Source organism: Leptonotus elevatus, chromosome 19 (assembly GCF_054856555.1).
Source record: "Leptonotus elevatus isolate MCC_2025b chromosome 19, RoL_Lele_1.0, whole genome shotgun sequence".
Taxonomy (NCBI): domain Eukaryota; kingdom Metazoa; phylum Chordata; class Actinopteri; order Syngnathiformes; family Syngnathidae; genus Leptonotus; species Leptonotus elevatus.
The window spans coordinates 16,516,655-16,538,708 of record NC_141257.1 but is presented as its reverse complement, the minus strand read 5'-3'; the positions used below and the strand labels follow the sequence as shown (position 1 = coordinate 16,538,708).

The following is a 22,054-nucleotide window of genomic DNA, read 5'->3' as shown; positions in this document are numbered from 1 at the left end:
AAGAAGACCAGGAAGTGACTGTGGCTTGCGTGACGTCGTATGAGTTTGCTTTTGTAATTATTGATCAACCGTAGCGTTTCTTTACTGTTTTCCATCTAAAATAGTGTTAATATTCACTTCTTTAATTAATTCCAAAAATATTTCTGTTTCGCCGTCCCCCCAAACATACCTTACTTTAATGTCTGATATTGCTTTGGGACTACAAACGTACGTGTGACGTAATCGTAATATCCGATCAAGATGCAACGTGTATCCGGTCTTGCCAGCGGTTATTTGCAAAACCGATTTCCATCAGCAAAATTCGAAAATTCAATATTTTGCGCTTTAAAACCCATCCCCTCAAGGCATAAAAACGTTTTTGACAATTTTGGGCCCTTTTTTTTTTTTTTAATTCTATCGTTTCCATTCAGTTTTATTTTCGCATTTCTTGAAAATTTGAATAAAAATGGGTGGATGGAAACCCAACTACATCCAATGAGATAACGTAAAGATTTGATTGCTAATAAAGCTTTTGTTGGTAACATGTGGAATGGGTGTGGGGGATAAGCAAATTATGCTTATGAAGGCAACATTTCCCATGGTAGTTCATTTCACCGTTTTTAAAGGGGCGTGTAGAGTATGGAGGACCAAAACTGCCAAAATAAAAAACAAAACAACTAAACGACTAAATAAATAAATAACGAAATACATGACTACTCCTCCGTGAGGCATCACCTTATCGTGGTGGAGGGGTTTGCGTGTCGCAATGAGCCTAGGAGCTATGTTGTCTGGGGCTTCATTCCCCTGGGTAGGGTCACCCATGGCAAACAGGTCCTAGGTGAGGGACCAGACAAAGCATGGCTCAAAAAGACCCGTATGATGAACGTCAATTTTGGATCGCGGTTTTCTTTGCCCGGACGCGGGTCACCGAGGTCTGCCTCTGGAGCCAGATCTGGAGGCGGGGCTCGAAGGCGAGCGTCTGGTGGCTGGGCCTATACCCATGGGGCCTTGCCGGGCACAGCCTGAAAAGGCAAAGTGGGTCCCCCTTCACATGGGCTCACCACCTGTGGGAGGGGCCAAAGGCGTCAGGTGCGCAGTGAGCTGGGCGGCAGCCAAAGGCGGGGACCTTGGCGGTCCGACCCCCAGCTATTGAAGCTATCTCTGGGAACATGGAATGTCACCTCTCTGGCAGAGAAGGAGCCCGAGCTGGTGTGTGAGGCCAAGAAGTTCCGACTAGATACAGTTGGAGTCGCCTCAACACACAGCTTGGGTTCTGGTACCAATCCTCTCGAGAGGGGTTGGAATGGTGTCCATATGTGTACCTGGCACCAGGACACACTAGGCCGCAGTTCGATAATCGACTTTGTAGTCATGTCGTCGGATTTGCGGCCATATGTCTTGGACACTCGGGTGAAGAGAGGGCCGGAGCTGTGAACTGATCACCACCTGGTGGTGTGTTGGCTCCAATGGCGAGGTAAGATGCTGGTCCGACCTGGCAGACCCAAGCGTATTGGGAGGGTCTGCTGGGAACGGCAGAAAGAGTTTCAACACCCACCTCCGGCAAAACTTCTCCCTTGTCTGGTGGGAGGCGGGGGACATAGATTCTGAGTGGACCATGTTCTGCGCCTCCATTGTTGAGGCGGCTGATCGGAGCTGTGGCCGTAAGATGGTTGGTGCCTGTCATGGCGGCAATCCTTGAACCCGCTGGTGGACACTAGCGTTAAGGGATGCCGTCAAGCTGAAGAAGGCGTCCTATCAGGCTTTTTTGGGCTGTGGGACCAAGAAGAATGCAGCTTCGGCAGTCGCTGAGGCAAAAACTCAAAACATGGGAGAGGTTCGGTAAGGCCATGGAAAACGACTTCCGGACGGCTTCGAAGAAATTCTGGTCCACCATCCGGCGTCACAGGAGAGGATAGCGGTGCACCATTAACACTGTGTATAGTGGAGATAGAGTGCTGCTAACTTCAACACTGGACGTCGTGAATCGGTGGTGAGAATACTTCGAAGACCTCCTCAATTCCACCGACACGTCTTCCTTCGAGGAAGCAGGGTTGGGGACTTTGAGGTGTGCTCCCCTATCTCTGAGGTCGAAGTCACTGAGGTAGTTGGAAAGCTCTTCGGTGGCTAAGCCCCGGCCAGGGGTGGATGACATCCGCCCAGAGTTCCTAAAGGCTCTGGATGTTGTGGGGCTGTCATGGTTGACAACATCGCATGGACATCGGGGACAGTGCCTTTGGATTGGCAGACCGGAATGGTGGTCCCCCTTTTTAAGAAAGGGTACCGAAGGGTGTGTTCCAACTATAGAGAGATCACACTCCTCAGCCTCCCTGGTAAGGTCTATTCAGGGGTGCTGGAGAGAAGGGTCTGTCGGGAAGTCGAATCTTGGATTCAGGAGGAGCAGTGTGGATGAGCTCTACAACCTTGGCAGGATCCTTGAGGGTGCATGGGAGTTCGCCCAACCAGTCCACATGTGCTTTGTGGACTTGGAGAAGGCGTTTGACCGTGTCCCTCGGGGATTCTTGTGGGAGGTGCTTCGGGAGTACTGGGTACCAATCCCCCTGATACGGGCTGTTCGGTCCCTGTACGACCGATGTCAGAGTTTGGTCCGCATTGCCGGCAGTAAGTCGAATTTGTTTGCAGTGAGTGTTGGACTCAGCCAAGTTTACCCTTTGTCACCGATTCTGTTCATAACTTTTATGGACAGAATTTCTAGGCACAGCCAAGGCGTTGAGGTGGTCCGGTTTGGTGGCCTCAACATTTCATCTCTGCTTTTTGCAGATGATGTGGTGCTGTTGGCTTCTTCAAACCATGTTCTTCAACTCTCACTGGAGCGCTTCATAGCCGAGTGTGAAGCGGTTGGGATGAAAATCAACACCTCCAAATCCGAGACCATGGTCCTCAGTCGGAAAAGGGTGGAGTGCCCTCTCCGGGTCAGGGATGAGATCCTACCCCAAGTAGAGGAGTTCAAGTATCTTGGGGTATTGTTCACGAGTGAGGGTAGGTTCGAGCGGGAGATCGACAGGCGGATCGGTGCAGCGTCTGCAGTGATGCAGACTGTGTATCTGGCCGTTGTTGTGAAGAAGGAGCTGAGTCGAAAGGCAAAGCTCTCGATTTACCGGTCGATCTACGTTCCTACTCTCACCTATGGTCACGAGCTGTGAGTCGTGACCGAAAGAACAAGATATAATGAGTTTCCTCCGCAGGGTGTTCGGGCTCTCCCTTAGAGATAGGGTGAGAAGCTCAGTCATCTGGGAGGGACTCAGTGTTGAGCCGCTACTCCTCCGCGTTGAGAGGATCCAGTTGAGGTGGCTCGAGCATCTGGTTCGGATGCCTCCTGGACGCCTCCATGGAGAGGCTTTCCGGGCATGTCCCACCGGCGGGAGGCCCCGGGGACGACCCAGGACACACTGGAGAGACTATGTCTCTTGGCTGGCCTGGGAACGCCTTGGGATCCCTTCTGAGGAGCTGGTTGAAGTGGCTGGGGAGAGGGAAGTCGCTATTAATCATTTATTTATTTATTTTGTAATTCATTTATTTTAAATTTTGGCTTGCATGGAGAGCTCCAGCAATGAACGACTATCTTACTTACTACCTTTTTTTATTTACATTAAACCAACACACAGTTCTTATCTTGCATAAACTAACATGGTTATGTGAAACAACGATTTATACAAATCTATTTGCAGGTATCTGGACTGGACTGACTGCTTCATTTTAAAGCCAGCAAGCTTTGCCTTGCTTTGGTGCACAGAGTAGCATGGATGCAATGGTGGAGTAAACAAGTTACAAGCAAGCTAAGAAGCTAACGCTATTTTCATGTTTATTTTTTATAGACAATGATGATTGACTAACATACATGCCTCTCCCCTGGGCCTGTTTTTCCCTCCTCTTCTTTTTGCCACTTTCTTAATGCAGCACCTGAGGGCTTAGACCTTTTCATTGTACCACACAAGCGTGCCATCCATCTATCAATAGCGCTAACACTCTCACACTCGCTATCCCTTCCCCTACCTTTCACTGTAAACAGCAGCAGCGGGTCAGGTTCAGGGTGCCAGATCATGATCTCATAGTCATTTATTTTGACTAGAAGTCATTTAAAAACCTAATAATATAAAATATATTTGCTGTATAACATATTTTGTTTTAGAAAACATGAGGGGTAAAAATATTTTGTATATATATATATTTTTTTGCCCTTGCTATTTGGCGCAATAAAAAAAACTTCCAACAGCAAACAAACTTCAGACCAGTGAGACGGCAACTTAGTCATTCATAGAATAAAGTGATCTTTCTAAAACCTTGTATGCCTTAATGGATATTTGCACTTTAAAAGTTTAGCCTTTAAAAAAAGGTGTAGATGAGTGCAACTACAGCATTTGATGTTCATAATACTACCTCAAAATATTGTTCTGATTGTTGTTTACTTGTATAGTTAACCACCTCAAATTTTTTTCTTATTGATTTTTCCTTTGTGTGTTTTTTCCTCAGACAACCAAAAATGTTGTCACTGGTAATTTTGGTGTGAGGTATTCTTTCATTTGTGTTATTTATAATTTATTTACACTATTTGGAAAAAGTGATTGTCTTGTTTGTTTTTTTTTAACTTCATTTTCTGATTATTAATTTTATTTAATTAATTATTTATTTGCTGTTATGTTAATACAAATATTTTTGTATGCATTTTTAAAGTTTTTTTTATTAATTTTTTAAAAAAATTTTTTTATCTCTGGCGGTTTTGAAAATGGTATTGAGTAGGGATGCACCGAAATTAAATTTTTGGGCTGAAACCGATAACCACAACTGAGAAATGCTTGGACAAAAACCGAAACGCTGAAAATAATTCAAAAATTACAACAAAAACATTAAAAAATATATATATATATATTTTTTTTTAATCAAAATAAAAAACAATGTTTAATATCACTCAGATTCAGCATTAGCTACAGTCCACTCCACATTTTCAACACATATTACTACAGTAATGATTGAGAAATAAATGAGGTGGATGAATGAGAATAACCACAAGCATACAGTAAGCACACAATGCATTGTCATGTCATTGCATTTGTTATTCTATGATAAATAAAGTTGTCGTTAGCACGCAGACACAGTGCTTTTCTGCACATTGTTGGACGTAATAATCTGGAGATGAAGCTTTACTTTTGTGAACTTTTTCAACCTCAATTGATTTGGGTTGCTGCTGAAAACGCAGCTCTCGTCTCGGTCATGGTGTTTTAGTGTCGTGACAACCCTAGTCCTTGATGTTGTTAGTTGATTTGATCCTTTATTTTGACACACAGAGTTGGGCATGGCCTTTAAGCTGGAGTTGCTTGATGACATATTGTCAGAACGTCTAGTTATCTCACATGCCAAGCTGCATCCAGCCATGCTCTCTGTTGTTACTTTGTATTTTAGTATGTAAAGACTTCTGTGTCCTGTCTGCTTCTGTGTCCAAATTCTGGTCCTCACATCACAATTAGTATACTAACTGTAAGGTGTTCTTCCTCTTTAATATTCACATTAGGAACTAGAGACTCCTGAAGTTCAATTCCTAGATTGCCCCCTGATGAATGTGATTCCAGCAGACTGCACAGCTCTGGACACAGCTCCAGTGCAAGCAAAGCTGTGACAGAGAATACCACCATCACTTAACATCATCACTTAAACGACAGTGAAAAACACTCTGCACCAGCTACAGCTACACCACCCAGGTAGTTCTCTGTCTTTTCTGTAAAATGTTTTACTGTGACACTGTTCTGACTATAAACCGTCAGTTACGTATGTAACTACGGTTCTATGCGTCCCGAACGACCGCCAGGTGGTGGTACTGAAACAGCACGGAAATCCCCCACACGCATGCGTCACTCGAGTAGAATTCATAAAAGGGCTATTCCAGGGTTCTAGCTGACGTGATCCTCATGTATAAAAGGGGATCGTAGCCGGTACCATGTCTCTCAGAACCTTCACTCGCAAATCAACACGAGGGCTCTGAGTAACAAGCAATGCTGGCGGTTGTTCGGGACTCATAGAACCATAGTCTATTTCGTCCCTCCGGACCGCCAGGTGGCGGTGCTTAAACAGCACAGAACGCCGAATACCAGCGATGTCACGAAGACCCAGGAAACTGTACCTCACAGAGGGGCCTCCGCAGGACCGTGAACCACATCCAGTGGATGAGGAGAGGTGACATCCAAACTGTAAAATCTGGAGAACGTGCAAGGCGACGACCAGGAAGCAGCCGCACAGACGTCCTCCAAGGACTCTCCTTTCTCAATTGCCCATGACGTAAACACACTCCTGGTGGAGTGACTGCGCACCCCAGGAGGAGGGGGACAACCAGAGACCTGGTACAACTGCCGAATCACCTCCCTGATCCAATGGGAGAGACGTTGCTTGGACACAGTAGCTTCTTTATTCGGGCCGTCGTAAGACACAAAAAGCTGGGTGGATGTACGAAAACATGTCGTAGCATCCAAATAAGAGTGAAGCGCCCTCACAGGACAACAAAGACCTGAAGCGTCATCCCCATCCATTGACGGTGGAGCAAAACGAGCGAGTCGAATAGGGTGTTTGGCTTGAGAGCCAGACAAAACTTTGGGCACAAAAGCAGCATTTAGCCACAATGTGACCCCTGCCTCGTTGGGGTGCCAGCGAAGGCATTCAGGGCTAACAGATAGGGCGTGGAGCTCCCCCACTCGCTTAGCGGATGCTATCGCAAGTAGAAACGACGTATTGTGAGACAGCCAGCAAAGTTCCCCTTCGATCAACGTCTCGAAAGGGGACCTACACAGTGCGTCGAGCACCAGACAAAGGTCCCAGGTGGGGACTTGAGGTGGTTTCCCAGAACAAAGGCAAAGGGCACCCCAGAGGAAGGAGGCCACTAGGCTATGGCAACCCACAGACTTACCATCAACTGCAATATGGCGGGCCGAAATTGCCGCCACGTACACCTTGATCGTAGAAGGGGAACAGAACAGATTGGAGGAATTCTAGAACAGTGGGAATAGGGCACGTCACGGGATCTACTTGCCCAGCAGACGCATAAAAAGGACATAAGGCAGCATCCCATTTGCACGGAAAAGAGAGATAAGGCGTAGCACATCGTCGTTCCTCTGTGAGGATGCTCGAGCAGTCATGGAGGTGGTGTCCAATGACATTCCGATGAACTGAGTCTCCTGAGAGAGAACAAAAGAGGACTTCTCCAGGTTGACCTTGAGCCCAAGTCATGACACATGCTGTAGAAGTGTAAACGTGTCTCGGATTGCCTGATCCCTGGACGGTGTGCATATCAGCCAGTCGTCCAAGTAAGGGAGCACCTTCATGCCCTTCAACTGCAAGTGCCGCTTCACTACACGTGTGAACACTCTGGGAGAGAGTGACAGCCCGAATGGGAGTACTCTGAACTGCCAGTTGCGACCCCTGTAGGCAAAGCGGAGAAACTTCCTGTGCTGAGGAGCAATAGGGACGTGGAAGTAAGCGTCCTTCAGATCGATTGACGTGAACCATTCCCCTCGGGCAATCGTCCTGAGATAACGGTTGAGACCTCTCAGATCCAAGATAGGGCCTAATCCGCCTGTGATTTTTTTTTTATGAGGAAGTAGGGGGAGTAGAATCCCCCTGGATTAGCCAAGGGATCCACTGCTTTGATAGCGGACTTGGCGAGGAGGGTTGCTAACTCTTGATCTAGAACTAGTGCCTTTTCCGGGTCGCTGATGACAGTCTCTCTGACCCGGATGGAGAGAGGGGGCCGGCATCGGAACTGAATCTTGTACCCATAAGACAAGGTTGAAACCCATGGGTCCGAAGCGAGGGACGCCCAGTAGTTGAGCTGGGGACAGGAAAAGTAACTGCCGGCCCCTCGGGCTCAATCCCTTGCCCTCCTGGATTTAGGGGTCCGGGATAGGGATTGATCCGAGGGGCGGTCGGGAGAGCAGCTCCCCCCCGAGTTTGATGGAGCATAGGGCCTGGCAAAGCTAGCAAACTTAGGCCTTGCGTCATTAGCATGCACTGTGCGTTCCAGCGCTTCTGTCGCTACCGAACCGAAAACTTGACCCGGCACCACCGGGAGGTGATGCAGTTCCTTTCGGGAGGGCTCTTGCAAGGGAGATGGAGCCAACCAGACCTGATGGCGCGCCGGGATGAGCAAAGACATACTATGGCCATGCTCCCTCGAAAGGAGGGATAAATCCCTCAGCGCGATGTTACAGAACGATGTAGCCTCATCTACTTCGTTGTCTTTCAAAGCTGCGGAGAGAGCAAGTAGGAGATGCGCCTGGGCGTTGGCTAGGCGTGCTACCACCGTCACCGCGTTGTCCGACTTAGTGACCAGTTGGTCCATCAAGTGCCACTGAGGGCTACATCTATCCTTCTTTCCTTTCTTTAGTCTTTCCTTTGGTCTCTTGAGGTCTATCTAATTTGTTGGAATTTATATGCTTCTGGGGTTGGTGAAAGATTCTGGTTTGTAACCCTGTGTTAGTAGGTGTCTGGTCGGTGCTGGATTTCACTTTTCTCTCTTTTCTTTGATCACTCCTCGGGTCTCCTGACAACTTCACGACTCTATCGGGATTCTGAAGTATTTGGTTTAGGTGAAGGGTATGGGATTTTTAATAGGTTTCAGGTGAATTAATGAGCACAAACTCACACTCTCTCGCACATTCTCACACACACAAAAAAAGAGAGAGCAATGACGATGACATGTTGAATTGGTAAGATTACCGAATGAACAATACTGAGCTCTCTCAAGAAAAAAGAAGCGCCACTGAAGACTAGGGCACGCACATATGCACACATACACATACGCACATACTCACGCGCAAAAACAAAAAAAGAGCGAGAGCAATGATGATGACATGTTGAATCGGTAAGATTACCGAATGAACAATACTGAGCTCTCTCTCTCTCTCTCTCTCTCTCTCTCTCTCTCTCTCTCTCTCTCTCTCTCTCTCTCTCTCTCTCTCTCTCTCTCTCTCTCAAAAAAGCGCCACTGAGGGCTAGGGCATCTCACAGTTTCTCTAAGGGCTTATTCTGGGGAGACGATGAGTGAAGCCACAGAATACTCTACATTAGGCATACGGTCCAAACCAATAGGATTAAGAAACCGCATGTTTGCCAGGGCACGGCCGTACGCCGGAAGCCGAGGATAACCACTAGAATTGGACCAGCAAGAATGAAGGTCTGTCAAAAAAAGACGAGATTCTGGGATCCACCGCCAACGATGACCGCCCCTGGACAGCCGCTGCGTCCTGGTGAGGCGCAACATCAGTTTTGTTTACGGGAGTGTGGACCGCCATCAAGACAGCAGTCAGTGCGTCCCTCTTCAGGCAAGAAGGAGCCGCCACAGTGCTTACAGCGAGCGTCGCCGTTCATAGCAGCCACCAATCGACGCGCAGTGAGTGTGTGCAAGTCAACCGGCTTCTATCTTCGTGGGAAGAGGAGGCGAAAACCGGCCTCTTCACCAACAGAACAAAATAAATCCACTCAAAGCAACACGTAAGTGAACGTTTGTGCTGTCATAAATGAGCAGAAGCCTCACTCAGAAACATCACGGCGACTGGTGACCCACGGACGGAAATGCATAAGTTGCGAGGCAATACAAGCTAGAAAAGGATATGAAATAACCGTACCCACAATAGCGAGTTATATTCAAAACAAGTCAAAGCAACCGTAGGCAAGACCTCAACAGTCGCTGACATCCACCATACGTATTTACAAACTTGAAGCCGCACTCAGCGATGAGGAGCGGAGATCATGTAAAGATGGAAGGGGAGCTCCAACATTCATACATATATTTCAAACGTCAAAAATACACCAAGCCGTCGCAGCTAAGGGGGGTGGGGAACCCCACTGCCCCGGTCAACAAGATCACAGGCCACCAGTGACGGCGACGAAGAACAGCGGTAAACACCGCGAGTGACAGTGCGAGAGGGTCACAGAGACTCGGTTCCGGCTACAATCAATCCCCTTTTATACATGAGGATCACGTCAGCCGGAACCCTGGAAATGTCTTTTTATAAATTATTTCTTGAGTGTCGCATGCGCATGAGGGATTTCTGTGCTGTTTCAGCACCGCCACATGGCGGTCGGGAGGGATGAAATAGAACTACTTTCATAGTCACGGGAAAGTATAGTTCTTCCATTGATTTTAGTTTTCTTCAAAACTAGGTATGTTTACTTAAATCCTGTGGAATTATTAAAAAAAAAAACATGATTTTTCACATATTTGTTACAATTGTGTTCTAAAATATGACAACACATACTAATATCAGGGGTTCTCCGCAGACATAAACGTTGTGAAAGACCTAAGTGAACTCAAAGAAATTAATGATTTAGCAAGGCAATTTGCATGATTCCCAATACTTTTCACAGCCAATATGAAGAATATTTACTAGGGATGCACCAAAATGAAATTTTTGGGCCGAAACCGAAAACCCAAAATGAGAAATGCTTGGCCGAAAACCGAAACGCCAAAGAAATATTTTTATTTTATTTTTTTATTATCATTGCATTTATTATAATTAATTAAAATTATAATATTATAATCAAATATTTAGGCCTATTTGGGGCATTTTAACAAAGCACAATATAAATTGAAATGCGTCCACACCACAGACATCAGAGAGATGTTGGCGAATGGTACATTAAACACCAAACGCGGGGTGAGCAACTGAGCAATTTCTGGCGGTGGAATTGCTCTTTATAGTCAATGTACAGTACTTCGCACCGGCGGGCACTGATGCGTGCGGTACGGTGCGGATGACGCATTTGTAGGCTATTTTGAGCGGGACACGGTGCAGCGCACTTAAAATCGGCACATTCACATATTTACCAACGTTTAAAAATAATAAATGTCTTCCCATCAGCCAATCGGCTTTGGGAACGGACTGCAAAGTCACACACGGCGTCCTGTACAGCTCTGTAGTCACCCGGAGATAGTGGTGTTTACTTGTTCAAAACTGTTGATAGCAATGGTGCTAACATTAGCTTAAGTATTTAGCACGGCCAATAGAATACAAGTGAAAAAGTGGAAGCGCTCAGGGGCTCTCATCAAAGAAAAAAAGGAAGGCGCTGCAAGAGAAAGAGTGGCTCACCTGTACTGCAGTACTCGGCAGCGCTCTCTTTTTTACCAAACAACCCTCTCCTTCTCCGGTGTGCACAATGAAGCTGCCGGTACTCACATATGCCAGCAAGCGGCAAGGCGGACACTCACTCCTTAAAATTTATTTTGGCCGAATGCCGAAAATGCTAATTTTTGCCATTTTTGGACCAACATTTTCGGTGGCCAAATATTCGGTGCATCACTAATATTTACATGTATTACTGCTATATTGCACTTTATGCTGTACAATATGAAATTGTGTTTAATTGTTGGTTAATTATGATGTGGCCTAAGATTCTCTGTGCGTTTCAGCGCATTTCCATGTCTAAGTCAGCCCAGATGCCACTGTCCAACATAACGGTCTCAAAGCCCTCAATCTCTCGGGTACCCAGCAGCATGGAGGGCATCAACCATGAGCTTGAGAAGGTCTTTATCAAAGACAACGGAGAAAAGGAGGAGTTAAAGGTATGGCTCCGTTTGATCTGCCATATGTGTTCTGTCATTTGTTTAGTAGTAAAAGTAGGCCTGTTGATTGAACATGTTGAACATTTCAGTTAAGGTTTTATCAATGCATAGTCTTTCTAGAATAAGGTTGTTTTGCAGTTTAGAAGTGCAAAAGTTGATTAAATGTGTTATTTTATGTAAAATTAAATGAAAAACGTAATGAAATAATATACTTATTTATACATTTTTTGTGTTTGTTTATGCTAGAGCAGAGGTGGGCATCGAGGGCCGAAGTTCTGCAGGGTTTGCATCTTGCTCTTCTCCAACACAGCTGATATATGATCAGCTCATCAGCAAGCTCTGCATAAGTCTGATAACGATCCTGTTGATTGGTATCAGCTTGTGTTGAAAGTGAGAAACCTCTAAAACCTGCAGGACTCCGGCCCTCGAGGACCGAGATTGCTCACCTCTGTGCTAGAGCATACAGAAGGCTTTGATGCAAACTCTGAACTGCAGAGAACGGGTGAAGCATTGGTAGTAATTACAAAAACGGCCAGCAGGTGGTAGCAGAGATTAAGAGATCAACCAAAAATTGTTGCAAAAAAGCTCTTTTCACCACAGCTCTAAACAGATTTGTGAACAATGATGAAACTTAGCTATATTTTAATGCTAAATGCTGCAAAACGGAAACAGATAGAAATTTACTTTTTTCTGATAAAATAATAAACTCTATTCTTTCTTTTGGTATGTTCCATGTTTTTATAGCAATAGAGCACAATATTCTGTGGGCCTTGCAAAGTCAGTCAAAATCCAGTAAAACAGCCAGGAGCAAAGGAGGTTGCTTCAGTGAAATTGGCTGCGGAGTGAATGAGTTAATAAGACTTTAACAGATTAATAATGAAAGGTAATGTGGCATTATTGCTGTTTTATCATTTATAATCATAGTAATTCCAAATAAGGATGACGGCGTGTGCAGTAGTTTCCCAGGTCAAAGTGAGAAGCTTCGTTGTACAAAATAACTCAGAAATAAACAGATAAAGGAGCAGCAATACACGAATAAAGAAAAATAAAAAGGAGCAGAAAAAGACATGTTAAGAGGTTTGATGATACCAGCAGAAGAGCTTGTGAAAATGTTTGCTACCCAAGCAAAGGAATAACAGCAGAGTAGCTTTTAATTTGCTATTCATATCTGGGATGTTTAAAGACTGGTACATTTCTGTCGGAAGTATTTATAGTGACTCATTTCATAACCCAGAATGTTAATGCTAGCTAAGCATTCAGATTCAGAGCAAACAATCATAACTAAAGGATATATCAATCAGCCTTTGGATAATAACGGAGAATGAAACCGTTAGCAAAAAGCAGGCCTAGTCAAGCCAGCTACCGGAACGGTTACTCATAGGCTATTATGCAACGTGGTGCGAGGGTAGACTCCCCCAAAAAATGTTACAAGTAATATGGATATCAATGCTTTACTTAGCTTTTATTTTGAAGTTGACGCTCGGAAGCAATTGTTCTGGCAGCTTACTTGACTTCGAATTGAGGCTGGCCTGACTTATTAGTGTAGAAACGCGCATTGACTTGAACTGGAGCACATTATTCAGTTTTCATACAACATATTGTAAAGAAAATGTGGGGATTGACTTCCCCTTTAAGATGAGTCCAGAGGAATATACTTAAAAAAACTGCAAGCAGTACTTTTAGACTACTATATTGGGCTTCGGGTAAACTCTGAATATCCATAACTATTGGTGAGTAGTGTCGTGTCAGAAGTGGAACATCACCAATCTCCAGTGGGTTGTTGTTGCCTCTGCCCTGGGATCCCTTTGTTTTGAAAAAAAGTTGACGCTGTCACGCTGACCAGCCAAAAATATGAAATAGATGCCTCAGAAGAAAGGTGTGTCCAGTCAATTTTATTTTTACTTCCCTCCCTAAAATGTATTTATTTTTTAAATAATTGTTTTGATTTTTTATTATTATTTTTACTTATTTATAACCTTCATTGAGTCGTACATGTTTAAAGGTAGGTGGGTCAGCAGGCAGGCTGGTAGGTAGGTAGGTAGGCAGACAGACAAGCAAAGCACAACAAACAAATACAAGAGCAGCATTGAGGAGGACTTGTAGAAATTAAAATCGTATCTTAAGAAAAAAAAATCACTCTGGTTTGTTCAACAAATATTTTGTCTCTTTGCTGTCCTTCACAACAAATGCAGTCCCTAGAGGTTCCCGATGGCCGCCGGGCACCCTTCCCTCCCCAGCAGCGCAGCAGTAGCTCCAGAGGCACCGACGACCAAATTCCCTCAGCCCCCGGGCGCTCCAGCAGTTGCTCCAGCCTGTCACCCTGTCCCTCACCCGCATGTCCATCAGGATCACATGACAGCAGTCCTTACTCCACAGAAGATTTACTCTATGATCCCGATAAAGGTTGAAAACCTCTTTCTTCATTACTTATAAGAGTGTTATGTTTGTGAATTTTTATGTTGTTTGGGCCTTCAGATTAGCTTTGCCTGGTCTGCCTCGGTCCAGCCTAGATTCTAGATGACTGTGTTTTTTTTTTTTTACTCAAGTTTAAAAAAAGTTAAAAATAATAATAATAATAATAATAATAATAAAAGTAAATAAAAACGCTGCAAGGGGTAATGGCACATTGAATATATATATTTTTTTAATTGCACAATAAACCTTTACATATGGATTTTTTGTTTTGTGCCAGTCCTGATGTGTATTCACAATTTCAGGAGTTTTCACGCATGTTTTTTTTATTTTTATTTTTTATTTTATATGTGGGTGAGTATGTGTATGTGCGTGCGTGCGTGCGTGTATTTGTTAGCTCACCAAAAACCTATTAGAAAAAATCCCATACCATTCACCTAAACCGAACACCGCCGTCAGGAGACCCGAGGGGACCAAAGAAAACCAAGGAAGGTGAAATCCAGCACCGACCAGACACCACCCACCGGGCCACCCACCAGAATTCTTCCCCAACCCCAGAAACATCTAAATTCCAACAAATCCAAAAAAAAAAAAAAATCTGGGAGACCTCAAGAGACCAAAAAAGAGACTGAGGAAAGGAAGGAAGGACAGACGAAGCCGAGTGAGATCCACAGACACCAGCCTCCACCGATTCAATGACCTGAGGAGGAAGCAGATTGTGTCTGAGTTTCGATAGATGCTGGTGTGGTGGATCTGGCATGCATGAAAATCTCCACCAAAGAGGGGAGCCGTCGACCCCTGCCAGGACAGAGCAAGCGCAACCCCCCAGGGCCCCCCAGGCCGCGGCAGCGCCAAAGGACGACCCCCGGGCCCCGCCAGGGCCACCGGCCGGAGAGCAAACCCAGGAGCAGGAGCGCCCCCCACCCCAACACGGCACGCGCCCCCGACCCAACGCAGCAGGATGGGGAGCTGCAGGCCCGCCAGGCACCCCACCGGCCCCCAACCCCCGCACCCCCCACGACCCCCCCGCTCCCATCCACCCCAACCCAGCCCCAGCCGCCCCCAGGTCCCCAATCTCCCAGACACCCCCCACCCCGCAACCCCCCCCCCCCTCCCCAACAAAGCCGACCCCACCCCGACCAACCGGCAGCCCCCCAACCCCCGGGGACCCCCCGCACCCAGGCACCGGCGCCAAAGAGGGGAGGGAAGGAAGGCGTACTGGGGAGGGGGAAGGGAGGAGGGAAGGAGACGACAAGAAGGGCAGGGGGCAGCGTCAGGGCCGCAGAGAGAGGGGGAGAGGAGGAGGAAGGGTGACGAGGGAGAAGGGACAGGGAGGCGGAGGATGGGCGGGGAGAGGCGAGGAGGGAGAGGCAGGAAGGGGGAGGGGAGAGGGAACCACGGGGCGGCCCACAGGCCCCGAACCGCGTCGCCGGGCCCAGAGCGACGGACCGCGCCGGAGCGGCGCCGCCCCAGACACCAGGGACAGCCCCGCAACACAGCACCCCCCAAGAAACCCAGGGAACGGCCAAGACGCAGCCGCCACCCAGCAGCCAACAGAGGGGCAGACCCGCCCATGCCCAGCCAGGGGGGGACAGCACCCACAGAATTAACCCACTGGCATGCCGTGAATCCGAATATCAACCCCTAGTGCCCATCGGAGGCTAATCCGCTCGATCCCGCTGGCAGCAGCCAGGTTCCTGACTATAAAAACACACAACCATTAGTTACAAATTGCCAAATACAGAAACATCAATGCAAGTTATCGCGCTGCTGTGGCTCTCGCTAACAGGCAGAATTAAGTAACCAGGTTTAGGTTAAAAATTCTATATACGTAGACCATGTTTCTTTAAATTTTGACATTTGGTTTTTATTTGAGGCAGATATTTTTTCCATTAAAATGTGATTTATGAGGAGGTTAGACCATTGGTCGATATTCAGAGTTTGTTTATTTTTCCAGTTAACAAGAATTGTTTTTTTTGCGATAGTAAGGGCTACAAGTATAGATTGAAATTGTTTATGTGGTAAGTCAGTTGTTGTTAAGTCACCTAGCAAACACAAGTTTGGAGAGAACGGTATCCTACAGTCCAAGACAGCGGAAAGTTTTTCTAAGACTTTAGTCCAGAAATACATAACCGGAGTACATAACCATAAAGCATGAAAATAACTGTCTGTAGTGTTTTGTTAACACTGGAGACAAATGTCGGAGTCTGAGAGTCCCATTTTCTTCATCATATATTGAGGTAATGTATGTTCTGTGAATAATTTTATATTGGATAAGTTGTAAATTTGTGTGTTTTGTCATTTTAAAAACGTTTTCACAAACTTGAATCCAAAAGTCAGATTCCGGAGCTATAGACAAGTCTGTTTCCCATTTCGAGATGGGTAAAGACGTTTTATCAGTATATGAAAGTAACTTATATATTTTTGAGAGTTTTTTTGTTGTTGTCGGAGAAAGCTTGGTAATATCTTTAGCTAAAACAGGCGGTTGGAGCGTACCCTGAAGTGTTGGAATTTGTTTCTTTATCATACTTTTAACTTGCAAATAATGTAAAAAATTTCCGTTGGAGTTAGTGGACGGGGCTAAAGCCTGATTCACTAAAATCTTGTCTAATCGACTGCTTAGGCCTGAAGTGGTTAGAAGCATGGCGGCTACGGTGATGGATTTTTTTGCTGATATAGAGTGATCAAGGCTTGTTGTTGTGCAAAACCAACATCAAAATAAAAGCGATATTTCTACTATTTCGCTAAAGTACAATTTTGACTTGAAGTGTTTCCATTGAAGAGTGATTTGCTTCTGAGGCGTAGTTCTTGCAATGTCCCACCTCGACTTTTGCGAGATCTCGCAGTTCTTGTAGGCGGTCACGTCACGCTAACGGCTCCTCATGCAACGTCACGAGAATAAGTAGTTTTCGTTTGTGGAGCCGCGGCAGCCTTGGCTCTTCAGCTAAACCACTTTGTGCTTAATAAGACTTGTTGTCCCCTTGGGAAGCAATTCCGACACAAAAGCGAGTGGTCCTGTACTTCCTACTTACTTGACCGGGCGGGGTCACAAGACTACAGAAAATGTGAAAAAAGTGTTTCCTTTACACTTTTGCGAAATACTTCCATTTCAACGCGTCTCAAAAAGCACCTCATGAGAGCGTAAATCTGAGTCTAATGGTAACGCACCTATTGAGGTAAATAGCGCCACCCAATCTATCGAATTGTGTTTACTAGCTATTCACTCTGCATCAATTCATTATTCTGAAATGGATTTGCCTTGACTTGGTGACCAATCAGGTGTTAGGTCCTACCCACCAAACTTTGATGGGTGAGTTTGACAGATAAAATAAATTCATGAAACTCCGCAACAGAGTGACCATGAAATAATTAATCAAATAGAGAAATAATTACATATATTTACAAATAATCATAGATAATTGAATTAATTAATGACACATTTAATAACACATTGATTTATTTAATACCATATTTAATTAATACATGAAACATTTCATTAATTAATGACACATTTATTTAATTATTTAATGGTGTATTAATTTATTTAATTTTGGCACTTTTGGTCCTCAATACATATCAACGTACTTTTTTCTTGGCAAACAGCGCGTAGCAACAGCTTGCAGAATTTGATGCACCGTCATGGCCACGCTCTTTGCCGGAAAAGTCACAATATTCGATCTGAGGCATGATCAACATCTTAACTCTTTGACCGCCAAAAACGTTTAATAACGTTTAGTAAAATCCAAATGAGTGCCGCCAAAGACGTTAAAAGACGTTCAGTATGTTTTTTTGTTTTGTTTTTTTAAACGGGTGGAGGAAAGCCTTGGCAAGCTGTGCTGAAAGTATCAAGCAGGTCGAGTTAGTATAATGCCTATTTTTGGGCACTAGATGGCAGCGATGACTCTCTTTGGACAAGATCGGGTAGGCGTCAGTAGAAGACGTGAGGCGGAGCTAGAGTGTTGAGGGGAGAATGGCTGAAGAAGCAAAAATGGCAACCGGTTGCAAGCAGCTCACGCTTGAGCATTTTTTTCAAAGACAAAAAGCATCGACCAATGCTAAAGAGCACATTGATGATGATGATGGTGACTCCGAGGTTGACGCCGAAGTTGGAACCGTTGACGCCGAAGTTGGAAGCGTTGACGCGGCGGCTTCGATCGCGTCGTATAGCCTCACCGGCTAGCGATGCTAACGGCGGAAAACGAGCACTTCTGCACAGGCGGACGTTCAATCAGACGATGAAGAGTACCCCGAGTCCAATGCATATTCATCGGAGGAGTGGGTACAGTCTGATCACGGAGAAGACACTGGTTCTGGACTACGATGCCACCATGAATGGAGTGGATAAGATGGATCAGAACATCTCTTACCACCCGGTATAGGAACCGAAGGACATGAGGAAGCCAGACGTAACACCAGGTCACCGTATCATGATCCTGAGAGTAGACTTGATGACAACATGGCCAAACACACACTGCAGTATATACCTGCTACTCCCCGGAAAAAAAGGCCGGCAAGAAAGTGCACGCGAAAGGGCAATCGCAGTGAAACTAATCTGTGGTGCAAATCCTGCTGCGTCCCCTTGCACGCAGGGGAGTTTTACACAATATACCTCACAAAAAGAAAAACTGTGTAGTTGAAACATCCACACAATTGTAAATAGTACCACAGTTGCACACATTTGTAAATAGTTTGCCAAATTGTTTTGTCAAATTGTTACACTGTTGAATGTAGATAAACGTATTTTGCTATCAAAAAACACTTTTTCGTTGTTGGTGGTAGTGTTTTACAGAAGTAAAGCACTGTTTAGATGTTTGTGGCATCATTCATGGAAAAAAAAAAGTGTCAAATTCACTAGAGTGCATGAAATAATATCGTTTCACTAAAAGCTTGATTTCTCCGTATTTTGGTCCAAAACATAGCATTTGGGTGAAACTAATCTATTTTCTATTGTTGATTACTGAAGAACGGAATAAGGTAGAAACAAACTTTTTTTTTCTGATGAAAGATGAGAGTTCAATCTTTCATTTGGTAGTATCTGTGTTTCCATAGTCCAAACACAAAATCTTCTGTGGACCTTGAAAGATCAGTCAAAATGTTTAAATCAGCTGGCACCCACACATCCTCTTTTCTGAAAATGCTTGGCAGTCAAAGAGTTAAGGCTTTTCTGACAAATTTTCAACCGGACCCTTTCAACACGCTCAGTGTCGAAGGTAAAATTTTTACAACATTTATTGTCACCACTAGGTGGCACAATATGTATGACCTGAATATTATCATATTGATGTCGTTAGAGCGTTACTATGAACATACATGTGAAGTTTTGGATTTTTTGGGCGCATTTACATGGGAGTTATTCAGCATTTCGTCCTTTGTGGCGAAGCAAATATAAAATATAGAATTCGATGCCCCGCCTGTTGTCCCAGGTCTTGAGGTGGTACAGCTCAAGTTTGAAGTCATTCTGATGAATCGTCTCCGACAGGGGGCAAAAGTTTGAACCCAGTTAAATGTGCAAATATGGGCCGAAATTGGACATTCAAAAATGCATAGCTCAATTCCTGTACATTTTAGCCCCAATAGACTTTTTTGTACGCCTGGGGGTGCTACATGTGCCTACCAATATAGTTAGCCCTAGGTCAAACGTGCCGATATTTTTTAAGTTCTTTTTTCCCCCACTGTAGGGGGTGCTACAGAACCATGTTGTTGTAATTGTTTTTGACATCTTTCAAATATCAAATTTTTCGCCAGGTGAATTTTCAAACATGTTCAAAATTTTTAGGTCACCCTTAGCGCTAAATTTCGGAGAATAATCATTTCTACAAATACAATAATGTAGGGACCTTGCAAGCGTTCACTGCTTAGGCCCTAAAAATGCTATTATGTGTATGTAGCCTAGTATTTATTAAATACTAGTATTAAATAATGTGACTAGGCAAAAATATATAAATGTAATTTTTATTTGCACTCATTATGTTGCACAATTACATCACAATCAGGCAATATTTAGAATGGCTTACTCACACATTTTTGGCAGCTTACAAAGATTTGCTTGGATATGTAATTTTTTATGCATGGGCAGTAACTTCCAGAGACTCAAATATTGGCATACAAGCAATTTATTTCTCCATACCTAACACCTAACTAAGCTAACTCACAAAAGAGGAAATTTTTTGTTTAATTTTCTTTATATCTGTGTAGCAGAATATTAAAAATATATATATTTTTTAACTGGGTTTTCAGATGGTTCTAAGTTGCCACTCGAACCACGAAAAAGTTAGATGAGACACGCAGTGAGTATGACTGAACTAAAGAGAATGTTAACTGGCTAGCAAGCTAGCTACCAGAGACACAAAAAGGAGACTTAACTGTTTATTACATTTGGTAGACTGCAAGGCAAGCTCATTAGGTTGTTTGTTGGCTAGCCAGCGAGCGGGCCGGAGACGGGCTTGTATCTCACCACCTCGCTTGGTGTTGTGTCGGTGTGTGCGTTTCAGCAAGTATCTGGCGATAGGTTTCACAGAGGAAATATGTGAATAGGTGAATTTGTTGATTCGCGAACCACAACTAGGCAGTAGTTTACTTTACTAGTGTACTTGCAACATACAACATTATTTGATACAAATCAAGAGCCAGCTTTTTCAAATGGATACTTGACTCATTGAGACATTTTCAACAGTAAAAAGTTCAGATTTTCGCTGAAAATGACTTCACCTGTGCTGAAGAAATAGGTAACAAACAATCACGGCTCACCTGTTTTCAGGGTTTGGTCAACAAATTGAGCCGTGATTGGTCGTTACCATTTTCCTTAACACGGGTTATGTCATCTTCAGTCGACAGCAAGTGGCAAAATTCGTTTTTAAAGGTATACATTTTTCATGAAAAATAATGAAGTTATCACAAAATATTATCTTCTTACTGTTGAAAATGGCTCAATGAGTCAAGGATCTCTTTATTTGGAATGTAAATGTGTTTTAATATTCTAGTCTTTCAAACATGTCTTTATTATTACAGACAGTGAAAGTAGCTCGCCACTTCCCAAATTTGCCTCCTCACCCAAACCTAACAACAGCTACATGTTCAAGCGAGAGCCGCCTGAAGGTTGTGAGAAGATTAAAGCCTTTGAGGAGTTGAGGTAAGCTGTTCTGAAATCTTAACACTGCATATGTTCCCTTGTGACACTGCACATACTGTATTTCAGCTCCAGGCAGTCTACATCAGCATCAGTTCCCCTCTTCTCCTGTCCCGACAAAAACAAGGTAAACTTCATTCCAACTGGCTCAGCATTCTGCCCCGTTAAACTCCCAGACTACCTACACCTCATGTCAGCTGTACAGTCGGAAGAGAATGAGGATGGAACGGAGATTCAGGGTGAGACAACATTGCACAAGGACCCTGCTCAAGCCTCCACAAGCACCACCACAGATGATCCTCCAGAGATGCCCAGCTTACCCTCAGAGACTGCAGATCAGCACACAGATAGTCCAGCCATCAGCTAAAAGTGAGCAGAGCTGGTCTCTAGCTCTAGTTTTTACCTTTGTGAAGTATAACCAGTGACAGTGACTCTCTCATTTAAAACACCTTCTTCTGCTCTGCTAGAGGAGCCTCAGTACCTCTGTGCTGATCCCCTCCAAGCCCTCTTCTATCTCTGCATGATATAGAAACTGTCCCCAACACCAATAACCACTTTCACCACCAAGACTGCCTCCTCAATGTTCTGCCCTGTATTATACCCACGCTTTCTGGCAAGAATAGTAATAATTTGTCATGTGCAGGAACCATAGGGAAGAATGGAGCACAATGGATATGCATTTTAAACTGATGGTATATTTCTTATTAAATTATGTATTGTGTTCTGTTTTAAACATTTGCAGAATGAATAAGCTCTTTAAATTGATATATTACACACAATGGCCTGAAAAAGTATCTGAAGCTTTTGGAATTCCTAAAATCACACGGATGAAAAAACAGTGTTTGCTTTAACTAAAAACATCTAGACATGTATATGTTTTAATATTTTTAATGAGGATAACATGCAAACAATGACAGAAGGGGGGTGGGGGGTTGTATAAGTAACTGAACCTTCTGCCTAAGGAGGCTTGGCATTTT

The 22,054-nt window shown here is 44.5% G+C and overlaps 1 protein-coding gene across 2 annotated transcripts in view; it reads left to right on the top strand.

Annotated features, from left to right (window-relative positions):
• glcci1a (glucocorticoid induced 1a) overlaps positions 1 to 21,810 on the top strand; it is a 33,522-nt gene extending 11,712 nt beyond the window's left edge. For both annotated transcript variants that reach the window (XM_086062417.1, XM_086062418.1), the window contains 5 exons: positions 5,504 to 5,690; positions 11,387 to 11,539; positions 13,732 to 13,942; positions 20,960 to 21,080; positions 21,147 to 21,810. In XM_086062417.1, the coding sequence (XP_085918543.1) occupies positions 11,396 to 11,539; positions 13,732 to 13,942; positions 20,960 to 21,080; positions 21,147 to 21,444 (774 nt within the window). In that variant the 5' untranslated portion in view covers positions 5,504 to 5,690; positions 11,387 to 11,395 and the 3' untranslated portion in view covers positions 21,445 to 21,810. The remainder of the gene's footprint in view (positions 1 to 5,503; positions 5,691 to 11,386; positions 11,540 to 13,731; positions 13,943 to 20,959; positions 21,081 to 21,146) is intronic.
• The last annotated feature ends 244 nt before the right edge of the window (positions 21,811 to 22,054 follow it).